Source organism: Limulus polyphemus, unplaced genomic scaffold (assembly GCF_000517525.1).
Source record: "Limulus polyphemus unplaced genomic scaffold, Limulus_polyphemus-2.1.2 Scaffold581, whole genome shotgun sequence".
Taxonomy (NCBI): Eukaryota; Metazoa; Arthropoda; class Merostomata; order Xiphosura; family Limulidae; genus Limulus; species Limulus polyphemus.
This window is the reverse complement of record NW_013666191.1, coordinates 443,816-460,884: the sequence shown is the minus strand read 5'-3', so window position 1 is coordinate 460,884 and position 17,069 is coordinate 443,816. Positions and strand designations below refer to the sequence as shown.

The following is a 17,069-nucleotide window of genomic DNA, read 5'->3' as shown; positions in this document are numbered from 1 at the left end:
CTTGTGACCACTCAGTGTACATGTAAGCACAATTGAAGATCAGATAATATTTGGTTGTATAATTAATATGTTTTTATGTTTAATAATCAAGATCAGATAATATTCGGTTATATAACTAAGATGTTTTTGTGTTTAATAATAAAAACAGTATGCCTTTATTAGTCACCAGTCAATACAGAGCCATCGAGCTCAACATTATTATGTATAGGTATTTAGGTGACTAATAATTGATGTTTTTCTCTATCATGTTCGTTTCAAGTTGATATGGACAAAAATTTTTAAGCAGAGGTTATAAAATTACAAGATTTTATCCAGTCTTTTTCAAGGGCCAAAATGGAGCTCCATCCACAATGTTGAAAGGCTAATAACATTCCTAATTTTAAGTAGTATTTTTTTTTTCCTCATTCAACATGAAATGGGCAGAGATAGGTTTTTAGCTCATTGCACCTGAACTGTTTTCAACATAATGTTTCACTTCTTGGTTAGGAGGTATCTGCAATTCCAAAAATGTTTTCCCGGCTTGACTTTTATTTCTTCACAGTCTACCTTGCACCTTGTGCAAATATGTCGTATATTCCTTTCAAGTCTAACTGTACATTCGTTTATTATTGATACAAATTTCATTGTAGTTAGAGATGACTTGCAACATGTTACTCTTTAGTCTGGAAAAGTTTTGAGTCATTTTTAGATCAAAGTGTTAAACATTAAACTCCATTGGAAAATCTGACAGAATCTTTTACTTCTTCCATATACAAAAATATGGTCCACCTATTCTGTCAGGTCTTCAACATTGAGAAACGTATTGGTAATTGCAATAAGTTTACCATTATGCTTTTTCTGTGTTAAACCTATGGACATGGGAGGGTTAAAGTGCACATGTAACAACACAGTTGTGTTCAAAATTTTATTAAACCACTTGATTATTATTGTAGGTTAATAAACTTGGTATCAAAACATAGTTTATAATTCACATTATTATATTATCCAAGTTTCATTTCTTATTTTCAAAAAGAAATATTTAAGCAAATTCTCAATCTGCATCTCTAAATGACATGGTGGTGCTCTGACTTCTCATTTATGGAATTTTTATCTTTCCTTATAAGGGCTTCAGATTGTTCAAGCAATTACAAATGCAAACTATAGATATGGATAAGCCAGAACACTAAATTTCAGTCTCGGCTTACTCTACTGAGACATCACTATATTTTGTTCAACCCATATTGACATGTCCTTCTATATCCATTGTCCTTTAAGAAATATCTATAATTCCTCTGACATTTGCTATTGAATATAACCAAAAGAAAAAGCAAATTATAAACTACATAAGAAATATGAAAGCTTGAGGTGCTTAACTAAAGACATTACTCCGAGCAGTAATGGAATTTTAAAACCTATTTATAGATTAGTTAGAAAGCTAGTTAAATTGTAGTAGTCTTAGGACATTCTATTCTAGTGCTTAACAAACTTTTTATGTTTTAAATTGCATATTTGAAAGTTGCATGAATTATTTTTGGATAACTAATATAATGAGAAAAACATAAGCTTACCAAACCATGTGCTCAAGTGTAAGAGGCCAATTTTCTTACTTTTTATGTATATTGTATATTTATTGTTATATATTTTTTAACAAAAGTAACTCAAATATAAGAATGTAATAAAACTTATTACGTTATATATGGAAATATAATTGAAAAGAAAATTAAGTAGAAAAGTTTATCCATAAGGAATGCATGCAAGCTGCTGTCACATGATGGAACTGATGACATAACTCGATAGTTTTTGTACCCTTAGCTCTTGATGAGTGATATATTGCTTTTCTATGCTAGTTAGACATGGTTTATGAGCAATAAAGCAAGGAAAGTAAATGAAAACAGATGTTAAACCATTACGAACCTGAAGTTGTTCCTGACAAATAATTGTTATTGTCTGTTACAATCCACAGTAATTCCAGAAAAGTAAAAATATCTTTGATTTTATTTCATATTTTTCAACTTTTGCTCCAGATAACTTTAATACAGTTATTGTTAGGGTAGAAAAAGTAAGAAATAATGTTTTGATATTCACTTAGAAGGTTCTAAAGGTTATGTAAATTAAATCTCTAACTTTCTCTACCCTAACACTAACTATACCAAAGTTATCTGGAGCAAAAGTTGAAAAATATGAAATAAAGTCAAAAATATTTAAAGATTTGTCTGTGAACTTACAAAGCATTTACTGAGTTAGTCTGAGTAAAAGGTGATTTTCATGCTAAGAAGCACAATACTTCATTTTATAGTAAAAATACTTTATTAAAAAAATCTGATTTTTTCTGTGCAATATACTTGTAATGTTTACTTAAAAAATTCCAAATTTAATTAAGAAACAGTTAGTGCATTCAGAGTTATAGTGTCTATAGTTTCATGGTTACATGGTGGTTACGAGGTCAGTCGCATTTACTCTGCCTGTGTGCTTTGGACTAACACTGTGATAAATATAGTGTGGCTTAGAAGTAATTTTTTAGCCGCACACTTCAATTTGAAGAAACTTTATCCTGTTAGATGATTTTAAAAGAAGTAATACTCTTGTCACCCTTATGTTATGGTCTGAGTACAATCTGGCTGGTCTCGTAATATATTTTCCAAATTTTCTAATAATTCTAATAATTTCTTTTTGTCTTCATTACTTTCTGAAATTATCATGGACAAATATCACAAACATTAAAATGCATTAAAACCAGTTAAATTGTCACTAAACAAAGGCTACATTACTCTGTTTTCACATTGTGAGCTCACCATATTTATAACCAGGATACGATACCCATGGTTGGAAGAGCACAGATAGCCAGCTGTGTAGTTTGTGCTTAACAACAAATGAACAAACCATACTTACAAAATAATACTGAACTTATTCTTAAACTTAATTTATTTTATATTCTAGGGGACATGTTTGTACATGGAACTTAGGCTGAACCTACATTATTGCTAAAAGTTTTAAAAAAATAGAAATATTCACACAATTTGAATTAAACATAGTGTCACCCGAAAAATAACTTACTTATATATATTTATTGGTAGTAATACACTTGATAATATAGCACATATATCTATCTCATTCATTTCTTTGTCATAACCAAAAAAAAGAAAAATTCCAAACACTGCCTTTGTATAGTGCACACTTTTAACCTCTTCTGTTTCAGGTTATTATTGTTTTTTGGAAATTACCTCAACAAAAGGCTTTTATTTTATTTTTCAATAGCCCATTTTAATACATGATAACATGCACAAAAATTTGGGCAAATAAGTAAAAATGCAACAAGAAATAGTTTTCCTGAATTAATTTCATCAAATATTTTTGTAAGCATGGGGGGGTGCTCAAGTTTTCTCAGGCAAGTGACAGAAGGGATTACTTTGCTATTGCAAAGTAGTTTTCTATTGTAGCATGTTATTTGTCAGAGTTTTATTAAGCTACAAGTTAATCAGTATAGTTTCTTCCTTTTCACATATTACATAGTCAGAGGATATTTGCACAGCATTATGATCAAAATCAAACAAACTAACTGGAGCAAATTACAAGGAAAATTAAAACGTTTTTGTCACATACTAAAGAGGAATAAAGTGACAGGAAACATATAGGGCCTTTTGTGCTTTTAGTGCTGATGCAATGTGTAAGTTACCTTCAGAAAATCATTAAAATCAGGATAGAAAGAGCCTTGATACTTATTTCAGCAGCTACTTGCCTTTCCTTTAAAAAATGCCTTGTATAGTTCAGTTATTCATACACAGATTCATACATTTGTCTTTATGTAGGCATTTTTAATAGAAAATATATAAAATGATGATGGTTAACCTTTCATATTTAGGTGTGTTGCTCCAGACCAATGGTTCTCGGATTTCTTCACAGTGAAATTCCATAAGCTATACATATGTTTTTTTTTGCTGCATGATTTTCCCATGCAATTTGTCAGATAGTAAACTATGGAGAGGCAAAAGTTTGATATGTTGCAGTTGCTAAGAGAGTCCCCTGGTGGGACAGCGGTAAGTCTTCGGATTTACAATGCTAAAACCAGGGGTTCGATTCCTCTCGGGGGTACACGGAAAATAGCCCGATGTAGCTTTGCCATAAGAAAACACACACACAGTTGCTAAGAGATGCCATCTGGCAAGATAAAAGTTATTTGCGATGAGTTATGTTTTTTGTATTAAATCATCAAATCTTTTTTGATACAAAAACTGACATGCATCTGATACCTCCCATGGCCCACATTTTGAGAACCATTGCTCAAGAATGGGAGATAAAACAACAGTAGTTATTAACTGCCAATGAGTTGGGATAATAGCTTCAAAGTGGATTGAATAAATTCTTAAAGGACCATCTTTAAGATTTTGTTGGTAGATGACTCACATATGTCAAGCTGTAATAAAGATAAGATCAGAAATTTTGATCAAACAAAGGTTTAGTCTTACAATTGGATATCAGTACTTGAACAGCTGTGCAACATATATATATGTATACCTTCCATTTTGTAATAAATTATTTAAACTGTAGAGTGCTTTTCTAAGTGTGAAAATTTTTGTAATATAAATGAAAATTCAAATAAATTATACTTTGCTTCTTTCATTTGTTTACACATATATTTATATATTTCCTCAATTGTTTCGCTACAGATCAACTTGAACACTAGAAAAAATGTGCACAAAAGTAGAATAAAACAGTGTTCTCAGTATTTTTATTATACTATAATGTTGTTGATATGTTTATAGTTAACTTTTGATTATGTAAAACTTGTTGTGATTTTGATAGTAATATTCTTTTTAAAGTATTAATAATGCTCTTTTCTAAGTCAACAATCTGGATGTACAATCATTTCAGCCTCAAAGTTTCTATTATGCGAAACAAGTATTAAACAGCCTAGACCATTCATCTGAAGAAAAGGCTTCCTTAGAATCCCAGATATTGTTGAGTGTTCAGGTAGGTCATCTAACTAAAAACATTTTTAGTTGCATTTTTAATATATATAAGTAAAAGAAATAGTCAAAGCAAGCAACACATGTTTTAAGTTTATTTCATTTAGATGTACCCAAAGGTTTTAAGGATGTGACATTAAATATCCAGTTGAATTTTTATATTATTTGGCATCATATGATACTGTTACTAGGCTTATTGTTATGAAAATAGGTTCCTTGCCTTACATTTTTTACTCAACTGAAAATCACTTATTAAGAGAATGCACTTTAAATAACTTTGGTTATTTAATTTTCTGTTCATTAATTTACTATTTTAAGATCAACATATATTTACCATACATTCTTTGTAGCCATGAAATGTGTTGTTTGTTATTCCACATTTTGAAGACCAGTATAATTTAATAAAATAACTTGTTATACTCTGTAATATTTATAAATCCACTCGTTTCTAAGAAAAACTTGATATTTTTACATTATTCTGTTAGTTTATACAGAGTTTTTAATTTTGGTTCATAATTCAAATATTTAAAGATTCATATAATAACAAATTCAACATAACTCTCCATAGATGACACCATAATGTCATGTTTTATTTTCTAAATTTATAAACATATAAGGTTAATATGACTGTTAATATGATTTTGTTTTGACTTTTTAAAATATTTTTTCACAATTCAACTTTAAGGTTTTCTTGAATATCTAAAGATTAGTCTGTTATCCATCTGTTTTATACTAGTCCGAACTTTTGATTTCAACATAGCTTTATACAGTATAATCTTTATGTTCCTAAAGTTTCTTGTATATTAATCAACAGTACTTATTATGGGTAAAGGATTATTTTTCAATAGAATTCAAATATGTAACCCTTCATTCTATATTTTGATGTAATTAGATCATTGAATTTTGATTGCTTGTTAGCTGGGTTTTTTTTTTCCAATAGACTTGGTCATTATTTTGTATTATGCTTCTTTTCTTCAATATTTGGATTTATGTTAGTGTTATTACATCCTTACTAATGATTGTAACTTCTCTGACCAGTAATCTTTCATTTTTTCCTATTCTCTTCTTGTAGATAGCCTTTACATGGAGAAACATTTGTTTGATATTGTAGTATTTCTTGAAGGACATCTTAGATACATATGTACTTTCTTATCTTAACCTGATTTTGTAATTTCTTTGGTTATATAAAAAGATATTTACATCTAATCTGATGTGCAGTGATCTCAAATCTAATACTTGTGACCTACCCATCACTTTACATTGTTTTTTTTTGTGTTGGATCAGTATAGTTTTCACACTTACTTTATATTTTATTACTTCCTTCACACTCAGTTGCCAGATTACATACCCAAATAGTCAGTTTACAGTTCTACATTTCTTGAAATGTTGGATATATTTGATTCTCACTTGGACACTATACTTCAGACCGACACCATACATTTTCATTACCAAACTAAATCAGTTCAAACCCAAAGATTACTGGTGGCCCAAATTACATTAAACATTTTTGGACAAGTGTTTAAATCTTTTGTACCCATCTCTTGTATATTTAGAAACAATCAGTAATTTCTGTTAAAGGAAAAACATATTTATAAAATAAGGACTCCCTCTCTTGCTTCTGACATTGTAAGGGCAGAAAAACAACACCAAAGAATTAAATAAATTTAAAATACTTTATTATAAACTGGACTATTTATTGGCTCCCAGTAAAAGGGTTCATGAGAACTAAAGAATGAATGATATGTTTTCACCGTGATTATAGCTGAATAAAATGTGGAAATAAATTTGAAAAAGTGAAATTTTTAGATGGTATATTCATAATTGTTACAAATCATCCAACCAAACAGCAGTGAAAGTTCCAACTGGAATATTACTCTATCTCTTAAATACAATGAGCTCCATTTACCTCAGGAAAATGTTGTAGCAAGAAAACAACATTGAAGAATAATTTAAAGAATTTCCCCCGTAATTGTTCAGTGGGACAAGGATTTGAAGATTGTGCATGCCAGGGAAGGTTATTGAAGGCTTCCTTGTCCTCTGCAAATGTATTTGAAATGACTGCTGCTGTGTGGAAAAAAAGTCAACATGATTTTGAAAGATAGAGTTTCTGGATTATGGGATTGAACCAGGTCCCTTCAATGAACCAAGTTCATCAAACAATATGGCCCATCTCATAATGAAACTACGTGAACTACTTATAGTTGGAACTAAGTATTTGGGTATACGTTTAACCTAGTAGTTAGTGTACCAGACTATGACTTTGAGGGTCCATGATTCATGACCTATTGCTACAAATTTTCCACACTTTGTGATGGATGCATTATAGTAGTGATAATGAAATCCCATTATTTGACTAGAGTAGCCCAAGAGATGATGGTGGATAATGTTAGCTAGCTGTAACCTCTAGTCTATCATATTAGGGATGGCTAGCACAGGTAGCTGTTGTGTAACTTTGCACAATATCTGAAATAAACAAGCAAATCAAGATATACACTTTTGGCTGTCTTTACTCATGCACATTTATCTCCATTGATAAGAGAGATATTTATCTGAGTCTGTGAATGACAATTTTAAGTTCAGCACGACCTTCTGTAAATTATCCAATCATGCAGTGTTTTCTCTCTCAATCCATGTTACTCATATAAACATGACGATCTTTCTATAGTTATGCTTTATTTTCCTTTTGATCCACAATTATAATTTCACCATTAACTTCTATAAAATACTCTTAGTAATCATTCAGTTTATTCTTTGTTGAACCATTATTCCATTGCATCACCATGACTTCCCGTAAATTACTTTGTGTAGTAATACATCTTTACTTTCTGTTGATCCATTGTTCTATTGTATCATCATGACTTCCCGTAAATTACTCTTGGTAGTAATACATTTTTACTTACTGTTGATCCATTGTTCTATTGTATCATCATGACTTCCTGTAAATTACTCTTGGTAGTAATACATCTTTACTTACTGCTGATCCATTGTTCTATTGTATCATCTTGACTTCCTAAATAACTCTGTGCAATGATACAATTGATATCTCTTGATCCAATGTTTTATCATTTCAACATAACTTTCTATAAATTACCATATACAGTAATACAGTTTGGATATAATTTATTCTATTGAATCAACATGACTTTGTAGTAATACAGTTTTGTTCTTTGTTGATATGTGATTCTAAGACTAACATTATTATTTATAGGTTATTTTTTGTATCTGTTAACCACCACTGTTTTTTTTATTCTAATGCATACTGTGAATTAAAACTTTCTTCAGGAACTTGTAGATATAGACAACAAGAAGACTTCACGACTACTTCTTGAATTTATGCCTCACTTGATACCTGATGTTGTAACAAGGTTAAATGTAAGTAATCCAGAAATATAACAACTGTTTTTGAATAAAAATTTTATAATAAATATCTATTAAATAAATGTATAACAAATTTTAAAATTTTGAACAGATTTCTCTCAGATCAAACACTAATGTTTAAAATATTTTCTTGAAACGTGCATAAAACAAGAGTGGTTTTATAAATATTAACTAAAACAACATTTAGAAAGGGATTGTTTATTATGTCACTTGATCTATTGCTCTATATCTGTTGGAGAAAACTACTGATTTGTAGTTAAGTTAAGTCTTTCTTAATTAAAGCTACATTTTGTTTTCCTCTGATATCTGATATGATTTTCACATTATATGTTCCTCATAAGCAGGATCAGTCAAGTCTACTGTACTATTTTCTTCAAGGATTATTCAGCAACAGGTGAGTTGTTTCTTGCTGTTCATCATAATGACTGGAGTATTTTTTTTTATTTGTTAGTGCCATCAGTATGTTTAATAGTATGGATTGTTTCAGTGATCCTTAATATCAAAAACATTCAATTCTGTGTAGAAGGACATATGAATTGTATGTTTACCAGGTTATGTTTATGTAAGCTCACCATCTGCTTGTGACAGTTAAACTGGAGTTCAGCACCAGATCCTATCTGACCTTGACCCTGATGAATGAAGTAAAAGTGAAATGGGAAACAACTTCCTGGTTCAGAACAGAAGATCTACTTGTGCAACGTCTGCTACCTCTAAGATTATTTCTACAACTGTTATCCAGAACCAGGCATTTGTTGCTCATGTCATCTTTGTTTTGTTCAGTTTTTATGCATTATTTGATTTTTCATTGTAAGCCAGGAATCATGAGAAGCATGCAGGTAGGCTTCTTTCTATATTAGTAGAATGAATAAATCTTAAATATTGTTTTTTAAGTTCTGTGTTGTGATATTGTCTGACCTCATGATCACCAGCAGGGATTACAAGAGTAACTGTTGTTGTAGGGAAAACAAAGACTAAGAATAACACATTTTTGTAAAGTACTCTTTGTCCTTATATCCATATATAATTTTTAAGTAGAAATGCATAATATTTGGATTTGGATCTACACTTCTCTTTTTGTTAAGTTTTATTTTTTTAAGTATTTGTCTTTGGTGGTGTTTAGAAATGCATAATATTTGGATTTGGATCTACACTTCTCTTTTTGTTAAGTTTTATTTTTTTGAGTATTTGTCTTTGGTGGTGTTTAGAAATGCATAATATTTGGATTTGGATCTACACTTTTCTTTTTGTTAAGTTTTATTTTTTTGAGTATTTGTCTTTGGTGGTGTTTATTTTGGGGGAAAAGAAGTTTTGAAAGTAAAGTTGTTACTGTTAGTGATAGCATGTAGAAATGTTTCTCTGGTATGAGTTTACATAAATATATTTTCTGTCTGTTTCATAACATGTAACCTACCTAAAGTCTTATTTATAGTCACTGAACATTAAAAGTGTTATCCCATGGTAACAGCTTTTATGTGTTAACCCTATCACCATGGGTATCCTTTACTGCACATGACACAAAGTTTTAGTGTCTTACATTCAAAATTTTATTAAACTACTCTTAGTTTATGTTATAACAATTAGTATAGCATAAAATCTTAGCTAATAATCCATAATTTAACAATATGTAAGTTTTAAGTTCTTACTTCTATAAGGTAATATTTTTAAAAATCCTGAATTTCTCACAGTGTGACACATGTGACACATTTTTGTAGGTATCTTCTCTATGTTATCCACCACCGCGCCAGTAACTACAAAATCAAACATAAATTATTCACTATAAAATCATCATTGCTCAGACAAACCATAAGTTTTATAGTCTTCAATTTTTTGGGGTTAATTTCACTTGTAGTACAGGCTTTGTTCCTACAGGAAGGTAATGACTAGCTTGGATGAACTTGTAACAGCATGGTTAGAAAGCCTAAAAAATTGTGATTGTTAGAGGAAATTGTCTACTTTTTGTATATTATTATTCTATGTTCTTTGGTGCATTATTCAATGAACTACAACCATTAGTATAAAAAAAGTAGAGTTAAATGTCGTTGATAGTCGACAGCAAAAAAAAAGAATACTCGGGTAAGTACTTTATTTCTTGTTTTTCATGTTTATTCTTTATTCATTATTATAAAAGTAACTAAAATGTAAAAATAGGGATCTCTTTAGGTTAGATTAGGTAAAGTAAATAATAATAATATAATAAAAATATTTCCCAAGGCACGCATGCGAGCAGCTTGTAGTAGTTCTTTGGTAAGGTAATTCGATAGCATAACGTGAACTGCACATTCCCCAAGTGATTTACAACTTGTAATGGTGCTAATAGTAGTTAGACACAGTTCAAAGGGCAGTATTACAATAAAATTTAATTATAAATAGATGTATACTGTTACGAGTTTAAAGCTACTTAGGATAAATGAATGTAGTTTCACATTGTAATTTGAAATCATTCTAGATAAAAAAAAGGGTAATTTATTTATTTATTTTTTGGTGGTTTCGAGATCAGTCAGATTGTCCAACTGCGTATAGAGTTAGAGTTGAGAAAATAACAGATAGAATATAAAGTTTTGCTGAAAACACATTTGAAATGTGTTTAGGAGGTTTTAGAGATTACACAAATATTATTTGAGGTTTTTGAGATGAAGACAAGTATTTTTAATCTTAACATGAAAATCACTTTGCACATGGAATGTTCAAAACAAATTCTCGATATATTCAAGGACAAATCTCTTTTTAGTTTATTGAAATATTTCACTAAAAAATATGACTTTTTGTATGTGGAAGACTTGTAATGTTTACTGAAAGACTGCCAAATTTTGTAAAGATATACATACTATATTAAAAGTTAGTAGTATCAAATCCATAAAGACTTTGAACAAGTACAAAGAGACGATGTGGTTGGTCAAATTGACCAAGCCTGTGTTGAGAGAGTTAAGGGAATTTAAGGTGTTTTTAATAACAAAAAGCTAATCTACTTTTGGTTCATAACTAACAAGTCCCTTAGGGTTATTAATTATGATGGTTGGTACAAAAGAAATTCTAGATTTATCCTTTAAGAAACATGATTAATGTGTGCAGAAAGTAAACTTACAAGTTAATAGCTGATACCACCGTTAAAAAATTCTAATAATTCCCTGTAGAGAAATAACTGAATATAAGTACTGCTTTCCAAACATTTCTTATCATTATTGTGTATGTTTGAAGAGTGAAAGAGAAAAGTAAGTGTCAAGTTTAAAAAGTTAGAGTGGGGAAATATTTTTTTCTGAAATATAGCACTTTAACATCATTTATGTGTGATTTGGAGGGAAAACTTGCTGTATTACCCATCAAGTAATGATGTAGACGACTTGTCTAATGTTCTTGTGTTATCATTTGTAGGTCAGTGTCTTCTCCATTAATACATTATTAATAAAACATGAATGTGACTAAGTAACTAATAATAAAACTATGTGTCTAGAGGTTTCACGGTAAAAAATTAGATTTTTAAAAATTATCTGAAATTTAATTTTATTTACTTTATGTCTCTGTCTTATGCTTTTAACTAGCAGTAAGTAAACCATAAGTGAAGGTAAAGGAGCTGTTTGTCCAATTAGAACTACTTAAAGGTGTATGTTGTCAAATTAGTTAAGAGGCAAGGATACAAATTGGTAATTGGTGAGAAGAGAGCTTTAACAATGAACTATGACCAAAACTTTCATCTACTTTATCATGAATCACTACAGCAGTTGGACCATGCCTAATTCGGAGTGCAAACTTTTTTCTTCAACATTTACCATACAGTTTTCGTTTGAGCCATGATTTTACAAGTTGTTACTAATTAAAACTTCTCCAGCTTCCATTATATAAACCATATAACACTAGTTTGTGTGAAAAAATTTTCTTTTCTAACACTTTTTCTGTAAGTTACCCAGCTTTAGGATTCCACAACATGTTCTTTCTTTCTCATACTCCTTCACTGGCTGAGGAAATGTTTGGCATAATGTTCTTATTACCTCTGCCACTGAAAGTTAGAGAGATTATGTTTTTGCCCATGTGTGTGTATGTGTTTGTCAGCAAGTTTTCTCGAAAATGGCTAAATGAATTTGGAGAAAAGTTGGTTTACATTTGGACTTTGACCCAACTAAGAAGTGATTAGTTTTTAAAAGGTCAAGGTCACAGCAAAGTCAGGAAAATAAAAACAAATCCCTATCTGTTAACATAGGGACTGATTTTTCACACTATATTTACTCAATAACTCAATCAAACATTATTGTATTTTGATGAAACATGGTGGACATGTGTAGAATATTATTCCTCATTGTCCTACCAAAAATGGTCTCTGTGATAACAGTGGACGTACAGACACATTTTCATATTTTTTGAGAACCAAATATGATAACACTGCATGGAGGAGGTATGTGCTATACTGAGTGCCTCTTTAGTTTATTATGTAAGTTAAAAGTTCAGTTTCTATTTAAAGCAGCACAGTGTCATATTTTATTTTGGTGGTACATTCTTCTTCTATTCAGAGATAATATTTTATTTGTTGAATTTAAAAACTGTATCATATTAGTAATTACTTTTAACAGATTTTAGCACAAGTAAGTGATACGGGTACACCTCATGCATTGACCTACTCCAGAACTAAACTTTAGCATTATGTATTAGATATGTTTTCCTTATCAGGAGCTTGGCATAATTCCAGAAGAAACATCTGGAGTTAATGAACAATAAACGGTTATGACAATGTGGTGAAATTAATTTGTATTTTTTTCTATCATTATTTTTTAATATATAGAAGTTTTTTAATAAAGAAAATTGTAGGAGGTATTTTTTAATGACTATTTTTTCCTTGTTTTTTAATTCAGTTTGCTTGAAATATTATTTAACATTGTCATGTATCAGTTAAACAAATGGTATTGGTATTGTATAATGTCATGTTTAAATCTCTTCAAAAGTTTTAAGAAAAATTTAACAAATAATATGATTTTCATTATCCTGAAAAGTAACTTTTGGTAGAAGAAAGATTGTGTTTTCAGTTTATAGTTTCTCCATTGTTTAAACATTTGTTCTTACTTTAGGTCTCTGATAAGTAGTAATATTTGTTAAACACAGTAATTTCAACATTAATTAAACCAGTTAATATATATATATATATATATATGGAATTCTATAAGGAAACACTTGTCATTTGAACACAATAATGTGATACAACTGGCAAAATGTTTCACAAAAGTAAAAGTATTTTTTTTTGTCTAAGGGTATTCTTTTAGAACCGAAAAAATTCCTAATATTAATTAATCAAAATATAACTTTAACTCTTAATTACAGTCAGTAACTTTCAGTTGTAATAGGTGATTAAGTTGAACTTTCTAATAAAGTAAGAAAGTATTTGCATGCTGTAAAACTTCTTAAAGGTACACTTATTCAAACCAAATTAGCAACTCAAAGTTATGTTTTATGCTTAGAATTTACAGTTTATATAGAAACAAAACATGAACATTGGAAACACTTAAGGGTTAAATTAGAATGGTTGAGCATGAAATAAATCAATTAATGTAATAAAGTGCAAAGTAGAGAAAATATATCACTAGCTTAGAACACCAAAATAGAATTTAAGAGATGTTAGTTCAAATATGTTGTTTGAATTAAGTACTTTACTACACAAATACTTCTCTTTTTTAATTTTTTTTGCAAACCATAAAATTTATAGGCATTTATTTCAATGTTTTTTATGATAGTGATATTTGTAAAATTTCTATATGTTTACTGGTGTGTTTGTAGTACTATTACATCTTGTAGTCAAGTGTGGTCTAGTGGTTAATGTGCTTGGCTGAAGATCAAAAGCTCTTATGTTTATGCAGCATTTCCCATGAATACTGCACTTTCAGCTCTGAGTGCATTATCAGAGTGAAAGTCAATTTCATTATTCGTGTCAAAGAGCCAGCCAAAGCCCTTGTAGCAACAGCTGCTGCTGACTGGCTGACTTCTCACTGGGCAATAGTTTTAAAGTTGGGGGTTATCTTACCTGAATGCCAAGATTTATGACCATTTAGCCAATGTTTGCGTAAGGTGCCATTCAAGTTGAAAATATCAGTAACCTCAAATTTCTTATTTTATAAAATATACAGGTTCCTAACTAAGAGATATACAAACTATAGTATAAAACTTTTAATATATTCAATGATTACTATATTTTAGATCGTGAGATCTAAAATATAGTAATCATTGAATAATAATAAGAAAACAAATTTAATTACAATAAGTCAACACTTTGTAGGTAAGTTTTGAACTCATTATAAATATTCATCTCTAGAGAAATACGGACAAGTGAAAGATCAGGAACTCCAGGAAAGGAACAGCCAGTTATACCTCCCGAAGTTCATGAAAAGTACATTGAATTGATGTGTGTTTTTAACAAGAATGAAGTTCATAAATATATCCGTAGTGCTGAAGGTTATAGACTAGAAGAAACTCTGGAGGTAATTATACAGGACTGGAGAATGAAACACTACATTAAACTTTACAGGGCTGGTGTATTAATCAATTATTAGAAGTAGTTCTACTGAATTGTTTCAGCCTTGGACATATAGAGCTAGTATATTGAATGCTACAAAATTTTAAGTTGAAATATCAAATCATTAAGGAAAGAGTTACTACAGTTTACCTCATGATGACCACACAAGTGGCCAAAACATTGTTATAAAGTTCAACAAATATAATAATCACTCAAAAAGCTGGGTCTCTAGACTTTTATCTAAATTATGCAGTGGATTTCCTTGTCTTACAACAAAGAAAGAACTGTAGTTAGTTTGTATGGAGTATAGTGTAGTAAATGCTTATTTTATGTTAAAAATCTCAGGATGTTTATGTACTAGAATTCAATAAAAGTATAATTAGATTTCTTGAAAGTTTTATGAAATTCATTTTGTATTAGTTTGAGTAGAAAAATTAAGTTACAAGTTGAAAAGTTAAAACAAGTTTTTTTTAGATTTGTAGGAAACACAATGCTATGGATGCTACTGCCATGCTTCTAGAACAAGCAGGTGACGTTCATGGGGCCTTCAACATTTTACTAGAAGTGCGTACATCTTTAATTACATTCTTTACTGTAGCATAGAATAGATTCAACTAAACAAAGGATAAATTATTTTTTATGTATGTGAAGTTTATTAATTTAACACCTCAATTGATATCTAATTTATGAAATTTATTCCTTTCATTTAATATAATTTAACATCAGAATACAATTTTTGTTTTAAAATGAATAGCTGTTCATAAAATCTGCTGAAATACAATGTTTGTAATAAAATCTCCAGCTTTGTTAACTTAGTCAAACAATGTCCTTTGTTTTTCAAGCTGATAAGGCTATACAAAAACTGTTGTACATTGACTTGTTTTGCAAGAATCCCATGTGAACATAATATATATGTGTGAAGATTTCATTTTCAGTTTTTTTTTTATCCTTCAGGTATTCTCTTCCATGAGTCTTAAGTCAGTTTCCCTTTTAACTTGCCAAATTTCTCTGTAGAACTACTGAACAAATACATTATTCCATTTAGAGTTCTCTTTTCTTCTCTCCCTATTCTATTGCCTTCTTATACCAGGTTGTTTCTGCTTTGGTATGGACTCATGGATGAGTTGCTTTTATCTTAGTATAGTTGTCAGCATATATCATTTTATTTTGAATCCTTATTATCCTGTCATCAAAGTTTTCTGTGCTTTGTGTTTTCACCTTCCTATGTCATTAATTCTGGTTTTCTTTTCCTGCTCCTTCTAACCTTATTTATCCAGGTCTTTAAGATTAGGAATATTTGTGGCCTATTACAAGTGATGTTCTAGTGACATTGGTCAGTAAGTTTGGTAGAAATTTTCTCTTGTTTGTTTCACATTCTGAAGTGCTCATTTGATTAGAGGTAACTGAATATTTTTCCATTTCTGGAAAAGTCAACATGCAACTTTTGTACAAATGTTGCATAGTTTTAACACATATAAAGTGAACCTTGCAGTTGACAGCTTGTTTTGCATACTTTTTCTGATTACTTCTTCTGTATTTCTGTAATCATAATTTTTCCATGAACTCATATCTTTTATTTCTGATTTTAACTTGGTTTTTTTTAAGTATATTAATCAGTGTCATGATTCTATTGTTTCATGGAATTTTGCTGAAGTGGCTTCATCTCTTTGTGTGTGTATGTGTATTTTTTATTTTTTTTGTCTAGCAGTCGTTCATGTATGACTTTTCATACTTTTATTGAGAGATTGTGACCTTTCTTGATTGCTGATATACATTGATTTTTTTTAGTGGATGCTTGTTTGTTTTGTTTGCCAGTACTAGTCATAACTGATCTTATCTATATCAAGACGTTCATCTTATTTGTTTTGGATTGAGAATTGTGGTAGCTTCTTTAACACTTGCTCAAACAATCTTGGTTCCTATTTCTTATATATGTCTGAACCAAGGCCCTGCTCATCTTCCTCCTTGGAATCTTCTTTTACTTGCTAAACATAGATGAATATGTTGTCTCTTTTTTTTCTCCAACCATCTGTTAAGCTTCTTTTTTTTCTTACTTTCTGATGCAAGAAAGATGTATTTTTTTCCTATATTTGCACAATCATACATTGTACACCCAAACTTGTAGAAGATTACCACTTTGGTTCTCTAAATAGAAGTATTCTGGATTAAATGTTTGGATTAGGCTAGTGTTGTGTCAAGGTTTCCCCCTAAACATTTGGAAACATTTTTTTTAAATGTTCTGTACAGTTCTTTGTTTTGGG

At 29.9% G+C, this 17,069-nt stretch overlaps 1 protein-coding gene across 1 annotated transcript in view; it reads left to right on the top strand.

Moving 5' to 3' along the window:
• LOC106459252 (vacuolar protein sorting-associated protein 8 homolog) overlaps nucleotides 1-17,069 on the top strand; it is a 76,722-nt gene that overhangs the window by 43,709 nt on the left and 15,944 nt on the right. Inside the window, 5 exon segments of the mRNA XM_022385696.1 lie at nucleotides 4,849-4,947; nucleotides 8,226-8,315; nucleotides 8,666-8,715; nucleotides 14,608-14,773; nucleotides 15,283-15,372. Coding sequence (XP_022241404.1) covers nucleotides 4,849-4,947; nucleotides 8,226-8,315; nucleotides 8,666-8,715; nucleotides 14,608-14,773; nucleotides 15,283-15,372 — 495 coding nt within the window.